We start from the raw sequence: 15987 nt of genomic DNA on the forward strand, positions 1-15987 counted from the left end.
ATTAATTTTCTTATTGTACAGATATGCAGATGTTTTTATTTCCTAATATTTCTCATATCAAACAAGACACAACAGTGCCCTTCAGAAACATTTGATTTTGAAGTTTAAGTTGTTTCCTTATGATTATGATTTAAGATACTATATTATTGGCTACGTTCGCAAACTGTATGTCACATGACCTCATAAAGTTGCATGTGAACCAGTTGAACCAGTTATCAGTTAAATAAATATGCTATTTAATTTGGTGTAAAGAAAATATAATATCTGAAATTCTTGCAGTCTGATAAGTCAAATAGAGAAAGGCAGTAATCTTTCATTACACTGGAAATGGAAGGTCAAATTGAGTGCATTGCATTGTGGGATACAGTATTCCACTGCTTTTTTGTATGCATATTGTATGCTTATTATTTAAATACTTGTTATATTTAATGTATTATATGATATTTGTGCCAAGCTAGGCTTAAAAATCTCACCCAAACTTTTGAGAAAATTTCACATTTAAATATGGAAACAAACCATGTGTTTCTGCAAAACAGAAATATCATGCTCACTGGATCATTTGCAATGAAAATAAAATTCAATTAAAATTAGAAAAGAATGCAAACAAGAAAAAAAGTCAGAAAAACCAACTAGTCAGATATATTAAAAAAACATTTTCAAAACAGGCGTTTTGCACAAATTCAACTTTCAATTTAACTTTTCAATTAAATTATTATGCTGATTGTACACACAGACAGACAGACAGACAGAGAGAGAGAGAGAGAGAGAGAGAGAGAGAGAGAGAGAGAGAGAGAGAGAGAGAGAGAGAGAGAGAGAGAGATGGCCCCACAGTTTGTGAGTTTTGCTCCTGTAGATAATAACATGCTATTACACCCCCAACATCATATCCGTATTGTGGCAACCTGCTGACAACTGACTCATAAACAGCTATTTACTGCTGTTTTCATGTGGACAAACTCAATAAGATCACATGTGAGGGACGTAGAAAGTGATTAACATCCATTAACAGCTCAAATTAGCATCAACACAAGCCTCAAACATTAGCCTTGCTGCGCTGCACCTGGCAATAACCAACAAGAACAACAAAAAGAGAGATTGGTTTAGTTTAGTTTGAAAAACTGAAAATGACCAGAAATTAATTTACAATGTGGAAAATTGCCTTGGACCTTGATTTTGAACCTGTGGCAATGAGTGATGATTATAAAAAGGTTGATAGGCCTTGTCCCAAATATTCCACTGCATGTCCGTCCACAAGACCACATGGTGTTCCATTTATCATTTTATGACAACCAAATTTATCTATTCAGCAAATCCTCTTTCACATACAATATCTGTGTTATATCTAATAGTGTAGTGGCTTGATAATGCTTTGGTTACTCACTGTTTGGTTTCTCGTGGCAGATTAACACTGAATGAATGTCTTGTGCAGCTGTGTACTGAACACAAGAGGGCAGCGGCTCATCATCAGAGCAAAGATCATGGCTGTACAGAAACCATACCAGCGTACTGTATGCTGACACCATCTTTCAATAGTGTGTGAAGCAGAATGCATTTTGCAACAGTACGAATGTTTCAGCAAGAACAACAATTCAGTGACTGGTGTCCAGTTTATCTTGGAAGGTTATTTGCATTTTTAATCCATTTTGTCCAAAATGGTTTCTGCTCAAATGTGTAAAGAAGAATTAAAGGTATAGTTTACCCAAAAATGAAAATTCTGTCATTAATTACACACTCTCATGTCGTTCCAAACCAATAAGACTTTCATTCATCTTCAGAACACAAATGAAGATATTTTTTGATGAAATCTGAGAGATTTCTGTCCCTCGATTGACAGCTACGCAACTACCACTTTGAAGCTTCAAAAAGTTCATAAAAGATCGTAAATCTAATCCATATGAATGGAGCAGTTTAGTCCAAATTTACTGAAAAGACATGATTGCTGTATATGATGAACAGATTTAATTTAGACTTTTATTCACATTTAAATACTGATAAGCAAACATAAACAGAAGCTCAACCAAAAAGGCTTGATACGTGAGAACAAATCTCATTGGTTCTTGCTGAAGCTCAAACGTGCTGCGTAACACGAGAATGAACCTCATTGGTTCTCGCACGTAAAGAAAGCTCTGATTTCACCAAAAAGATCTTCATTTGTGTTCTGAAGATGAACGAAAGTATTATGGATTTGGAACAGTAATTAATGACAGAATTTTTATTTTTGGGTGAACTATCCCTTTAAGTAAAAACAGTTCTGGAAAGTAAATTAGCACAGACATTAACTGGTCAGCTGTGGATTAAAGATGTTTATTTGGTGTACATTATAAATCGAAAATTAGCAAACAAAACCTGATGACCTAGAACAAAGTTTTAAATGAGTCCAGGCAATCTGGCTGATCTAATTTCAGTTTTCTAAAAAAAGAGAAATCTTGCTCAGCAGACCCAAACACGTTACAACAAATGAAGACCTCAAACATCATTCTGTAGTGTAGGAAAACAATTCCAAAAGTGTTTCAAATATGTTAAGAAAGAAAAAAGACACAACATATTGTAAATACTCGGGCAGTAAAAAGTAGATGCACAGCTTTTTGTGTTAAAATAAGAATATCTGACAAAATATATTTTGTTTACAAAACTTTGATACGCGAGACTACACTTAAAGCATCTGTTAAATGGTGCGTTTATATATTATCATACATGTCCATATTGCACGAGAATCGTCGGAAAACTTGGTCCTCCCCTTGGCACAGACGGAGAAGTTGTAAGTAAATCTGGTCTGTCTCAACAGGGAGTAGAAGTAAAATATTGAATAGAAATCATACAAGCATCTTAGAGTACATGTACAAATTAATAACATATAATACTTGGTTTCTCTCTCTCTCTGTCTCTCTCTCTCCTTGTTCTTGTTCTGTCCAACCCTCTCCGTGCTGTTCCCATTGTCATTTTACTGGTCCTTTGACTCATACAACAGTTTGGCAGCCTAGACAAGCAAGGAACAGCAAACATAATATTACTATAACACAGAGGAGTCCTGAAATCCAGAAACTCAGAAAACACAGTATCATAGTAACTATGGCAGGGTGAAATTGTGGTGCTTAACATGGTGGCTTTATTACTGGAAGTCCTGCTATGATGACATTATTATTAAGTTTCACAACCGAGTCAAAATATATTATTAAAACATAAGTATGACAAATAGATTTTGTTCCCATTCAAATAGAATATACCTAAGGCTTGACTTATGTAGTACTTAATGATTTTGCTAGCAATATAAAATTAACCAAAATCGTGATTCCCATTATCATTTCAACAGCACCTCTTATTTAGGCTTTAGTTAAAGAAAATAATTAGAAGGTAATTTTGATTCACTTTCTTATATCAGTTCAAGCTGTCCCTTTCAAATAATTGATTAAAAACTTTTTAATTACGCGCTCGCGTGTGCATATCTGTGTGTGTGTGTATATATATATGTGTGTGTATAGTATGTGTATGTGTATATATATATATATATATATATATATACACACACACAGATATGCACACGCAAGCACGTACACACACATATATAAATATAATAGTCATAATATATATACACACATATTATGTAAAGACAAACTTTTATGTTAGATGCGATTAGGGTTATAAATATAATTTATTAAATAAATAAACAAACAAATAAATATATATATATATATATATATATATAGAGAGAGAGAGAGAGAGAGAGAGAGAGAGAGAGAGAGAGTTTGTGTTTTTTTTTTTTACTCCTTGCATGAAACATTTTTAATCCAATTACAAAAATCAATTAATAAATAATTTTTTTTTTTTTTTTTTTTTTAACAGTGTATACTTTCACTCACACCTACTTTGTGCATGGCTACAAGCCAGGCAGATGCGATGCGCTTGTCATCAGCAGTGTCCATGTAGAGATCCTGAAGGTTCTGAGATCCTGGTGGCTTGTACTGAAGCACCATGCCATTGGCACGGAGAGAACCCCCTAAAACAGGTCAAAGGTCAGTGATGGTATTCGACAATTCTTTGTCAAGGCAACTTTCAGAGTTTGCCATGACAAAAGTTCCTTATGTAGTTAATCGTTGTAATTTGTACATGCACAAATTAGATTTGGGACTCGCATAACGACAGAAAAATGGTGCTGAAGTCTGAGGGACTATCACACTGTCACAATAAACATGCACATGCAGCCTTTCATGAGACTGCCTTGCTTTGACATCGAGGTCACAGGAAATGAGTGCATGCAAGGTTACTTATATCATATGACTGTTACAACAAGGAAAACAAACTAAATGGCACACATTTTAGACAAGGAAAAATAAAATGGACAGCAAGGAGAGATAGAGGGACGCTGACCTTCAGATATTTGATTGTCCAGCAAGCTCGTGTAAGAGCATATATCTTTCTCTTAATGCAGAGAACAAGGAAATTCAAGAAAAGAAGAGAACGTTAAAAGGAAAGAAATATAAACCAACAGAAAAAGATTTAGGTATATGCATCACACTGCAAGTAGATGTACATAAATTGGCCCCACAAGTATTTGGACATGCAAGTCATGCTTTAAATGTCTAAGGGCCCTATTTTAACGATCTAAGCGCATGATCAAAGCACAGGGCACAAGTGCACTCACGGCGTGTCTGAATCCACTTTTGCTAGTCTAGTTTAACGATGGGATAAATGGTTGGTGCACCCGGCGCATGGGCTAAAAGGGTTGTCTCTATTCTCTTAATGAGTAATGGCTGTGTTTTGGGAGTAACATGAAATAAACCAATCAGAGTCTCATCTCCCATTCCCTTTGAAAGCCAGTTGCGCTCGCGCCATGGCGGATTCGCTATTTACATGGTGGAATTTGCAAGTGGAAAAACTGAACGCTTCTCTTGCGAGGAAACGGATCTGCTCGTGCGTGAGGTTAAAGCACGTGGGCAGAAAATCTAAGAGACAAGCCAGATTCCACCAGATCTTTATGTAAACACTAATATTTTACATTGTAATTCATTTATTTTTAATATGTGGCTGGTTTGTGTGCTGCTGTGTGTCCCTGTGTGTTTAATAAGCAGAGTGCAAGCGTGTTGTGGACCCGCCTATAGGCGCACATTTCTAACGCGCTCTTTAAATGACAAAAAAAATATTGTGCCATTGACCAACTGAAACCTGGTCTGAAGCCAATATTTTTTTGTTATTTAAAAGAGCAGTCTATTTCAGTTGCCTAAAAATAGCAACGCACCAACAATGTGCCTGAATACACCTCGTTTTTAGACCAGCCCGACCATGGGCGCACAAATGGGCGTAAATGCATTTGCTATTTAAACAACGTGGCGCAGGACGTGCAAATGATAACTGTCGGGCTGAAACTAGCAAAAAACACTTGCGTCGCACCTGGCGCTGCATTGCACCGACTGTATGATAGGGCCCCATGAGTTTTTGCATTGGTTACAAAATGTCAAAACAATTGTCATTTACGTTTAAACCTACAGTGAACCAACTTTATACATCCATTAAAAATCACCTTTGGAATCAGTACAGCCAATACAGTAAAGCCAATGATGGCAAAAAAAAAAAAAGTGTCTCGGGAATGTGAAGTTAGTCCAAAGAAAAGCTTGAGCAGAAAAGGTTTGATACTTTATAACTAATGCAATGACATTTTTAAGTGTGATTTAAGTGTAACAGTGAAAAACTACTTTGGGAAACTGTATAGTGTAAAAATGTCCGTTCACTCAGTACTACAGTGCGATGTTAATAGCCATCAGCATTCAGTTAAAGCAGAAATCAGTCCAGCATTCATGTAGTCATGTGACTATTTGAAGCTTCACGTGTCTTAATATGTGAAGCTTTAAAGAAATCGCTGTATATCACATAAGGCCATGCTGCCTGTCTAACGTACTGTATGACGTAACAGAATAATTCTCAGCTCATGATCATATCCCTTTATATGAACATGCAAGAATTAATATTTAAAAATAAACCCCAGGATATGATCACTGCTAAATCTTCACATTCTTTTGAAACATAATGGAGGTAGTAAAAATCTTTATTGATTTGTATTACACGATGTTATCTGCATCTGGGATTAATCCGGAAAAGACGTTCATTTTAAGTAATTTATGACAATGTTATAGTAAGACAGCACTCTGCATACTAATTCAAAATTGGTCAGGATGGCCAACAAGTTTGTTCAACAACAACAGACTAGTTTATTGAGGATAACTATTAAGTTTACCTTGACGTATTGATTAGCAAAGAAACACATTTTTTTAAAGTTGTTATTTAAATAAACTAATACTTCTTCATCAAGGATGCATTAAATTGATAAAAAGTGACCGTAAAGACATTTTAATTATTATAAAAGATTTATATATCAATTACATCCTGTTCTTTTGAATGTTCTATTCATCAAAAGATCCTGGGGAAAAAAGTATCACGCTTTCCAAAAAATATTAATGGTGCAGCAAGCGATTTCTGAGAAATGCTGTTGAAAATTTAAATCAATCAAACAATTTTGTGAATATTTGCAAGATGTCTGTTCTGTGTGTGTGCTGAAAAAAATGTGTTTATAACATAGTCCTAGCTGTGTAAATAAGAGAAAAAACTAATTGGATTGGACGGATCCACGGAGCAGCACAACACACCTGTAGCCAATCAGCAGTAGGGGGCGTGTTCGGGTTCTCGAATGTGATTGGCTGAGAGCCTTTTCAAGTTTTTTTTAGGTGAGAATGTAGTTATTTAGACCTCAAATATGCAACTTGTACATAAATATAGCTCCTATTTGAATATTTGTTTAAACATTTTCGGAGATGTGAGCTCCAGATATATATATTTATATTCAGCCATAGGCAAATCTCAGCCATGATGATATAGAGCTCCTGTATATTGTGTGATATTGCTCATGTATGCTGTTGTTGTTGTTGATTCACCGGTGATTCATCCATACTTGTTCGAGCTGTGTGATGCACCAGCTGTTAGTGGTTGCCTGTGTTGCATAGTGTGTTTGTTGTTTTGGGGGTGGAGCAATAAAGGGAGGGGTGTGTTTGTTTGGGTGTCAATTTAAAATATTACTGTTTCTCAGAATTTGCTTACTGCACCTTCAAGCAGCACAACCGTTTTCAACATTGATAATAATCAGAAATGTTTCTTGAGCAGCAAATCAGTATTTTACAATGATTTCTGAAGGATCATGTGACACTGAAGACCGGAGTAATGATGCTGACAATCCAGCTTTGCTTTGCAACAAAATAAAATAAATTATAAATATTAATATATATAACAGTTATTTTAATTTGTTTTAAATAATCACAATTTTTTTTGTGATTATTATTTAACTTTTTAGAGAGGTTTTAGCATCCTCAAATGCTGTACTCAATGCTACCAAATGTGCTAAGATCACAAAACTTTACTCTTCTTTACAGTCCTTACATTTACCTAGTTTCTAATGAATAGTCTCAAAAATCAATAATTGTTTATATAGCTCTGACAGGTTTCTCCTCAAAGCCTCACCTCCCGGAGTCGACCCCTCAGTCAACACCTGCATACTGGAAATGCGAGACAGCTCCACCTCAAAATGACTGTCACCGTCTAGGAAGAGATATCTAAAAGAGCAATAAAAAAATAGACTTTAAGGTATAGTTCATCCGAAAATTTAAATTCTGTCATCACCTTCAAGTTGTTACAAACCTGTATACATTTCTTTGTTCTGCTGTACACAAAGGAAGATATTTCGAAGAATCTTTTTAACCAAGCAATTCTCGATCCCCATGGATTACCATAGTATTTTTTTCCTACTATGGTAGTCAATGCGGGGTGAGATCTGCTTGGTTACAAACATTCTTCCAAATATCTTCCTTTGTGTACAGCAGAACAAAGAAAGTTTTGTAACAACTTGAGGGTGAGTAAATGACAGAATTTTACTTTTTGTGTGAACTATCCCTTTAAGATATGCTACATCACATCTAAAGAAGTCAATTTTGTGGGTGCTTACACGCATACCTGTGATTATTGGACAAGCGGCAGACCATGGTCTCTGATTTCTCTGAGGAACCCACTTTGATCCCGAAAGTTCCTCCTACAATACAGGAAAAAGGCTGTAAGGTTGTCAGTGTAAATACTTATTGGTGTATTTGACAGCATTTTCCACATAAATTAAAGATCTCAGCGTTTACAGTACCAAAATTCCAAGTAGCCATTTTCTTTAGTCACACTGCAACAATAAACATCTTCAAACATCAGTGTTTTCAGATTCAAAACAGACTGTAAGACTTGCATTATAAGACGGCTCTAAAGTCAATTACATCCAGATAAAAATCTGGGTGATGTACACTAGCATTCAAAAAGTTTGGGGTCGTAATACTTTAAAGATTTTGAACACAAGCATAAGAGAAGTCCCTTATTCTCACCTAGGCTAGATTTATTTGATACAAAAATAAATTAAAAACAGTAATATTGTAAAATAATTATAATTTAAAATAGCCATTTTCTATTTGAATTTATTTTAAAATGTAATTTATTCCGGTGATGCAAAGCTGAAATTTCAGCATCATTACCTCAGTCTTCAGTGTCACATCATCCTTCAGAAATCATTCTAGTAAGCAGATTTGATGCTCAAGAAACATTTCTTATTATTATCAGTGTTGAAAACAGTTGTGCTGGTTAATATTTTTGTGGGATTCCATCCCTGCTGAATAAAAGTATTTATTCCTTCCAAAAGAAAATTCTTACTGACCCCAAACTTTTTAACGAGTGCTATTAAGGAAACATTTTAGGAAAGCACCGATATTAAAATTCTGGCTGATACTGATAAGCAGATTATTTCAGAGTGAATAAATCAAAACACCAAAAAAAAAAAGAAAATCAAGTGTTTTACATGCTTCAAGTGAACTTGGGTATGACAATATTATAATATACAGTATGAAACTGCATTACCATTTTGAGATGTGCTAAATATTCCATATATATATTATATATATATATATATATATATATATATATATATATATATCGATTTATACAATACAGATTGTTTTAAAGCAAACAGTCATTCAGTTGAAATCAACTCAGTGTTGATTCATTTCAGCTCGATAACTGTCTAAAGTACATCAATTATGTAATGAGTTCAATTCCGCTAAAAAGCAGCTCTGCAGAAAACAGTGATGTCATCATTCAGCTAAGTTGAGTTCTTATTTAACAGTGTCAGTATGGCCAAAACAGTAATATTGACGAATATTAATATTTAACAATGTTGCTGAATTATTTGTGTTTTTAAACTTGAACATTAGGTGTGTTATAGATGAAAGCAAAGGTGATTCAAATATTAAAACAGGCCAAATGAGCATGCAAAATTACATATTCAATATTGGCTCGGCCCATATATAATTGATATACAGTACTGCATCCCTAGTTGTGATCACAGAACTGTGTATTTTTCCTGATTCCATCAGAACAGTCTTTGCCAAACACACACTCATGCAAACACAGAGTAGCTAAATTCTATTTCCAGCAGCAGTAAAGTTGAGTCTCAGGTAAAGGATTACTCATTAAGTCCGTGTACAGGAGTTATGTAACATACATTCGATCTCCATGGCCTATAATAGCAACATCATAAACTTTGAAAAGTGAGTCTATGAATGCAAAAGTGGGAATAATCGTGTCAGTGGTCTTGAGCTAAAAGCATTTGAGTGCGTGTTTGTTCAACCCACCGGCAGTGAGCACTTTAAGCTGTTTGTCGTAAAACTCCACCTCTTTCTGTGAAATGAGGCTGCACTCCGCACACTGCCTCACCGGATCCACAAAACACATCCTGGGCAGAGACACTTTCTGACTGCAGCATTTATCGCAGAAACACCGACCGCAGCGCCGGCAGTGATGCTGACATACAAAGAGGAAACACTTATTGCTTTAAATCCATTGCAATTCCATCAAACACACAATAGCTACAAAATAGTAAAGCAAATATATATATATATATATATATATATATATATATATATATATATATATATATATCATTGTTAACTGTCAAATTAACAAATATACGGACACTGTCATTCAAAAGTTTGAGATCGGTAAGATTTTTTTAAAGTTTTTTTTTAAAGAAGTTTCTTATGCTCACCAAGGCTGTATGTATTTGATTTTTTTCAATATATATATACACACACATATATATATATATAAAATATTGTGAATTATTATGACCAGTTTCTATTAATTTAATTACCTTTTCTATTATAAAATGTAATTTATTTCTGTGATGTCAAAGCTAAATTTAAAAAAATAAATGACGTACTTTTGAACTTTCTATTCATCAAAGAATCCTGAAAAACAATTGTACACAACTGTTTTCAACATTGATAATAATAATTAAAAAAAAATTCTGAGCAGCAAATCAGCATATTAGATTATTTCTGAAGGATCATGTGACGCTGAAGAGTGGAGTAATGATGCTGAAAATTCAGCTGTGCATCATAGGAATAAATTAAAGGGGTGGTAAAATGCCCTTTTCACAAGATGTAAAATAAATCTCTGATGTCCCCAGAGTGTGTGTGTGTGAAGTTTTAGCACAAAATACCCGACAGATATTTTTATATAGCATGTTAAAGTTGTCACTTTTTGAGGGTTAGCAAAAACGCACCGTTTTGTGCCTGGCCCTTTAAATGCAAATGAGCTGCCTCAGAGGGCGGGGTTTCAAGAGCTCTTGTGTGTTAGCAGCTGCGATTACCTCACGCAGACACACTAAAATGACAGAAACGGTTCTGCCTTTAATGTTAAAACAGAGTCAGACAAAGATGGAGAGACTTAAGAAGTGACAACATGTAGAATGCAACAGGACGTCTCTGAATGGTTAGTTGATGAATTTATGTTGCTGATGTGGAGTTAACTATCTTCAATTCTGTCATGATAATCTATAAATCGCTCGTATAGGAACTGTTGTGAGATGCACACAGAGAGACTTTTTATTGCATGTGAAAAGAAGGATGCTAAAGTTTGAGCTGACTCACATATGTACTCTTATACAACAACTTTTCCTCTTCTCAACATGGACTGCGTGTTCCCGGGGGCGGGATTTATCTACATTTTAGGGTTGCTGATGTCACTAACCCGGGAGGAATGTCATGTAGTCCCTACCAGCCGTTTGTTGTAGTCCTTTTCTTTAAAAGCAAATATCTCCCTTTGCTTTGAACTTTGAGCGTTGTAACTTTGCAGATGTTGTTTATGCTCAAACGGCAACATTACACACTAACTAAAGCTAGAAAAGTGATGTTTAAATTTTTAAATATATCCAAATAGAAGACAGTGATATTAAATTGAAATAATATTTCAAAAATATTACTGTTTTTTAATATTTTTAATAAAATAAATGCAGCCTTGGCGATCATAAGAGACCCGATTATTCAATTAAGATAATTGTTGAATTATCTGTTAACAAAGATAATTGTTAAATGGCAATCTACATGCACACAAGCTATGGTACGTGTTATGACCAAAATCATGGCATGAGTAATTTTATATCATGGTAACAGTATATTACAATATAGTTATTTGTTTTAATTTCAGGGAAAGGATGTGAACTAAAACATTTTTTTTTTTAAAAACATTGTTTTTAATTTACATGAAAGTGTTCTGTTAGGGCTTAAAATTCTATATTGTCACATAACCACAAAGACACAGATATAAACACACTAAAAGAACAGTCAGTAACAGGGCAGCAGAAAAAGAGAAAACGGGAAACAGGAAGGGAAACTTGCAATTACATACTATTGCGAAACTAAACACAAAGACACTTGGGAACAAATCAAACTGAAAGGAAGACACTCATAAAGGGTGTCTCTATAAGCAACAATACAGCACCTTCCATTGTCCTGTATGTGCGAACATTCATAACTCTGTATGAAATAGGGCTGCACGATTTGGGAAAAATGTCATATTGCGATTATTGAGGTCAATATTGCAATTGCAATATGCGATTGCGATATAATAAATGGTTTCATGAGTCAACTTGCTTGGTTCTCAAGGAAAATGCACACACAGATTAGTAATAATGCTGAAATGTGTATTTCTCAACTCAAACTCGCAATAACAACTTAAATGCACAGTGTTTAATTGCACAAAATTAAATAATGACATCTTTGCATTACTGCAAACTTGTTATTGTCTCAATAGAACAATAGTATAAAATAAATAGAACAATAAATAAGAACAAGTATGCTCATTAAAATAAGATATTTTGAACATTATTTCCAGGCAAAAAGGGGGTGTGCAGGTCAGGATGTGTATTGGGATTGTCAAAACATTTGGTAACTAAACAGAATTTTGTGACAACATGTGACAATGACTGGCAGGCTATTGTTTTTATTTTTGCTTGACACAAATTTCACAATTTCAATTCAAATGTTGTGATTTGATTCCAATTTTAATTCAATATTGATTAATTTGGATAAATATTAGGTACAGTAGATGCATGTTAATTTTTCTCAAGAAATTTTTTTTTTTTTTTATATTTGACAAGAGCCCTGTCAGCTGGTATTATTATTAAAGGTTAAAAATAACAAATCAAAGTAAATATATTGTGGTTTTTACTAGGCTATGATAACAATGTTGCAATATTTTAATGATACAAGTAAAAATATAATAAATATTTAATATAGTGCACATATTTAGCTAAATACTCCTCTCTCTATATATAATTTGTCTAGCCAACTAACGTGCTATCAAATGGCTTTCCTTGGGTAAATGTAACGTTACGTGATATTGTTCTCCAGTTGTTTTTGACCTCTTTCCGCGGTAGAAAAACATTGATCGTTATTATGAGGCATTAAAATTAAAAACATGAAAAGAAAAACACACCTGATGCGCATTCTTTGTTCTTCATTTTCTATAAGCAGAGTTGACAAACCTTGCTGTATTTTCCTGTAATTCATTAAAAGGTACACCGCAATCTTGCTCCGACGAAACTGACTTGAACGCACCTCACGTTGTAAACACAACTTCCCACCTCGTACGTACGAACTACACAGGAGGACTTGAACGCACCATTTGCTTTGCGGGTTTTCTCTGCGTGAGAAAATGGATGTGTGGCGTGTGAAAAGTGTCAATTGCGTGAGTCTCACACTGAATGAGTGAGAGTTGGCGGCCCTGCTCTCTCTGCTCAGTGTCGGTTATCTTATAGCCAAAATATCACCATATAACAGAGGTAGAATTTGTTCTGGCCACCAGTTCAGTGTCCGTCTGCTCGGCGTCCATCTTTACCTGTTCTCCGCGCTGCACACCGGAAAAAGTCACCAAGTAACCATACGCGCCACACGTGCCACTGCCTAAACTGAAACTGACTGGTCTTCTTTGTATTAGCGGTGTAGAAAATTGTAGAAAATGGGCAAACAACTCTCAGAGAGAATGGGTGGTCATGTCCACGCATGCATTAATTTATGTCATATAATCGCATAGGCTTGACATCGCAATTGCGATATGATTAATTGTACAGCACTAGTAAAAAATTGATCTTGACACAAGATGAGTCCACATGCTTACCTTCCTGGTAATGAAGTCAAACTTAGTGTCACACTGCATACATCTGGAGCACTAAGAGAGGACACAAATGAAACATGATTTTTTAAAGGCTCTTTATTAATACACACATATAGGGAAGAACAGGTTCCTGTATAACTCTATCTGCTGCAAAAGTTGATGGCATTTCATTAGGAAAGTGTGGCAGAACACCCTAGAGACTTTAGCTGAATTTTGTTCTCATATCTGGGTGTAGCAGCAATACAATCAAGGTCAAAACCTTTAAGGCAAAATACACAGGGATTTATGGTAATGTTATCTGACAGCGGCCACAGTAAACCAGAAGTAGCCTGTTTGAGTCAAAGAAAACAGTTCAGGTCTGACCACAGTTTCATGTCTAAGCACTTAAAGGTTAGTTCACCCAAAAATAAAATGTCTGTCTTAATTACTCGCCCTCATGTCGTTCCAAACTCATAAGTCTTTCATTCACCTTTGGAACACAAATGAAGATCTTTTTGATGAAATCTGGAAGATGTCTGTCCCTCCATTGACAGCTACGCAACTACCAATTTGATGCTTCAAAACTATAATAAAGAGATTGTAAATCTAATCCATATGAATGGAGCAGTTCTTCATTTTCTGAAGAGACTCAGTCGCTTTATATGATGAACAGTTTAAAATTAGGCTTTTATTCACATTTTCAACATTAATCAGCGAACATCAACAGACGTTCAACTGAACCCGCTTAATGCGCTCATTGGTTCTTACCGAAGCTCAAACGTGCTGCGTAACACAAGAATGAACATAATTGGTTCTTACCGAAGCTCAAACGTGCTGCGTAACACAAGAATGAACATCATTGGTTCTTACCGAAGCTCAAACGTGCTGTGTAACACAAGAATGAACATCATTGGTTCTCGCTGAAGCTCAAACGTACTGCGTAACACAAGAATGAACATCATTGGTTCTCGCTGAAGCTCAAACGTGCTGCGTAACACAAGAATGAACATCATTGGTTCTTGCTGAAGCTCAAACGTGCTGTGTAACCCAAGAATGAACATCATTGGTTCTCGCACGTCAAGTGATCATGCTTGAGCTTCCCTTTACCACAACTGATGTGTGAGCTGATGAATGTTTATATGTGAATAAAAGCCTAAATTCAATCTGTTCATCATATTAAGCGATAGTGTCTCTTCAGAAAATTTGGACAAAACCACTCAAATCATATGGATTAGTTTTACGATCTCTTTATAAACTTTTGGAAGCGTTAAAGTGGTAGTTGAAAGTCTTACGGGTTTGGAAAAACATGAGGGTGAGTAATTAATGACAGATTTGTAATTCTTGGGTTAACTATACCTTTAATAAGTAATCTTACCAATAAAGCCCTACATATCATAAGCTCAGCTGTATAATTTATTAACATGCAATATATAGAACAGTTTCGATAAGATCTACTCCCATAACCAAATCTTTTTAAGTCAATTAGTATTAGTTCACAGTATTGTAAAACATTCCTGTTAGCAGGCTAAGTTTGCAGGGAATTTCTTGGACAGTTGTTTCTTACTTTAAATTTAATGCGAGAATAACACGGAATATGTCGTACAGATATAAGATTATGCAGTTGTTTCTGCATACCTCAGCATAACATAATGAATGGGCGTGGCTCATCATTTGACAGTCTCTTGCTTTTACGCCATACAGAATCATTGAAGAAAGTTTGTTTCATAGCACATGCCCCAAAAATCAATCAATAACACATATAAGAGTTGTTGTCCAGTGTTTTTGTCCACAGTCGTGGATGTTTGCTCGCATACACACTCTATAAAGCACAGACATGCATGGATTTCCATGCACCTGAGATAATATCTGTTCAAATGATCCAAGACTAGCCTTTTTTTTTTGTAACACCATTTGGGAAATTTGCTAAATATTTCCTACTGGCTCTTGTTGCCTTGAGGAGCAGACAATGCCAAAAAACAGAGACAGACCGACCACCACAGCTTCAGCAGCATCTAAATCTTCATCTGTGATCAAAATGCATTACCTCTTTATCCGGAACCCACTGCGGCTCATCCAGGGAAAAGGGACTGTTGAAAGCGCCGTTTTCCGGTACCATGCGAAGTCCGCTCGGGCTCCGGACCAGCTTTTTGCCGTCAGGCACCGCGGACATATTTGTGTTTAAGAGTGCGCAGCAGCTGCTGAGAAGAACAGCACAGACATCAGCAGCAGCACAACACTCACACGGGAACACCTTCAGCATAAGAGTCCTTCCTTTCACCATTAGAATTTGGGCACCATTAAAATGCATGAATTCCAACGTTTTCCTGCCAATTGCAAATGTTTTATTTTAAACGAGCCTTTAAAATGTTTTATTAATAATAATAATAATAATCTCGTTAACTTTGATTTACAGATTTTAAAATAAGAGTACTTTGGATTTCTTCTTCTTCTTCTTCTTCTTCTTATTATTATTATTATTATTATTATCAT

The 15987-nt window shown here is 35.3% G+C and overlaps 1 protein-coding gene across 2 annotated transcripts; it reads right to left on the reverse strand.

Annotated features, from left to right (window-relative positions):
• Positions 1-2288: 2288 nt before the first annotated feature.
• On the reverse strand, positions 2289-15751 carry zfyve21 (zinc finger, FYVE domain containing 21). 2 transcript variants are annotated; one of them, XM_077196945.1, is made up of 8 exons: positions 15542-15713; positions 13522-13572; positions 9696-9864; positions 7990-8065; positions 7501-7592; positions 4366-4416; positions 3864-3994; positions 2289-2977 (listed from the first exon to the last, which is right to left on the reverse strand). In XM_077196945.1, the coding sequence occupies exons 1-8, from the start codon at positions 15665-15667 to the stop codon at positions 2942-2944; spliced, it is 732 nt and encodes a 243-aa protein (XP_077053060.1). In that variant the 5' UTR covers positions 15668-15713; the 3' UTR covers positions 2289-2941. The 2 variants fall into 2 exon arrangements, with proteins under 2 accessions (XP_077053060.1, XP_077053059.1); XM_077196944.1 differs by lacking the exon at positions 4366-4416 and having other exon boundaries at positions 15542-15751.
• Between the last annotated feature and the right edge of the window lie 236 nt (positions 15752-15987).

Source organism: Siphateles boraxobius, unplaced genomic scaffold (genome assembly GCF_051911475.1).
Source record: "Siphateles boraxobius isolate OS27281-9 unplaced genomic scaffold, OSU_SipBor_1 37, whole genome shotgun sequence".
NCBI classification, from domain to species: Eukaryota; Metazoa; Chordata; class Actinopteri; order Cypriniformes; family Leuciscidae; genus Siphateles; species Siphateles boraxobius.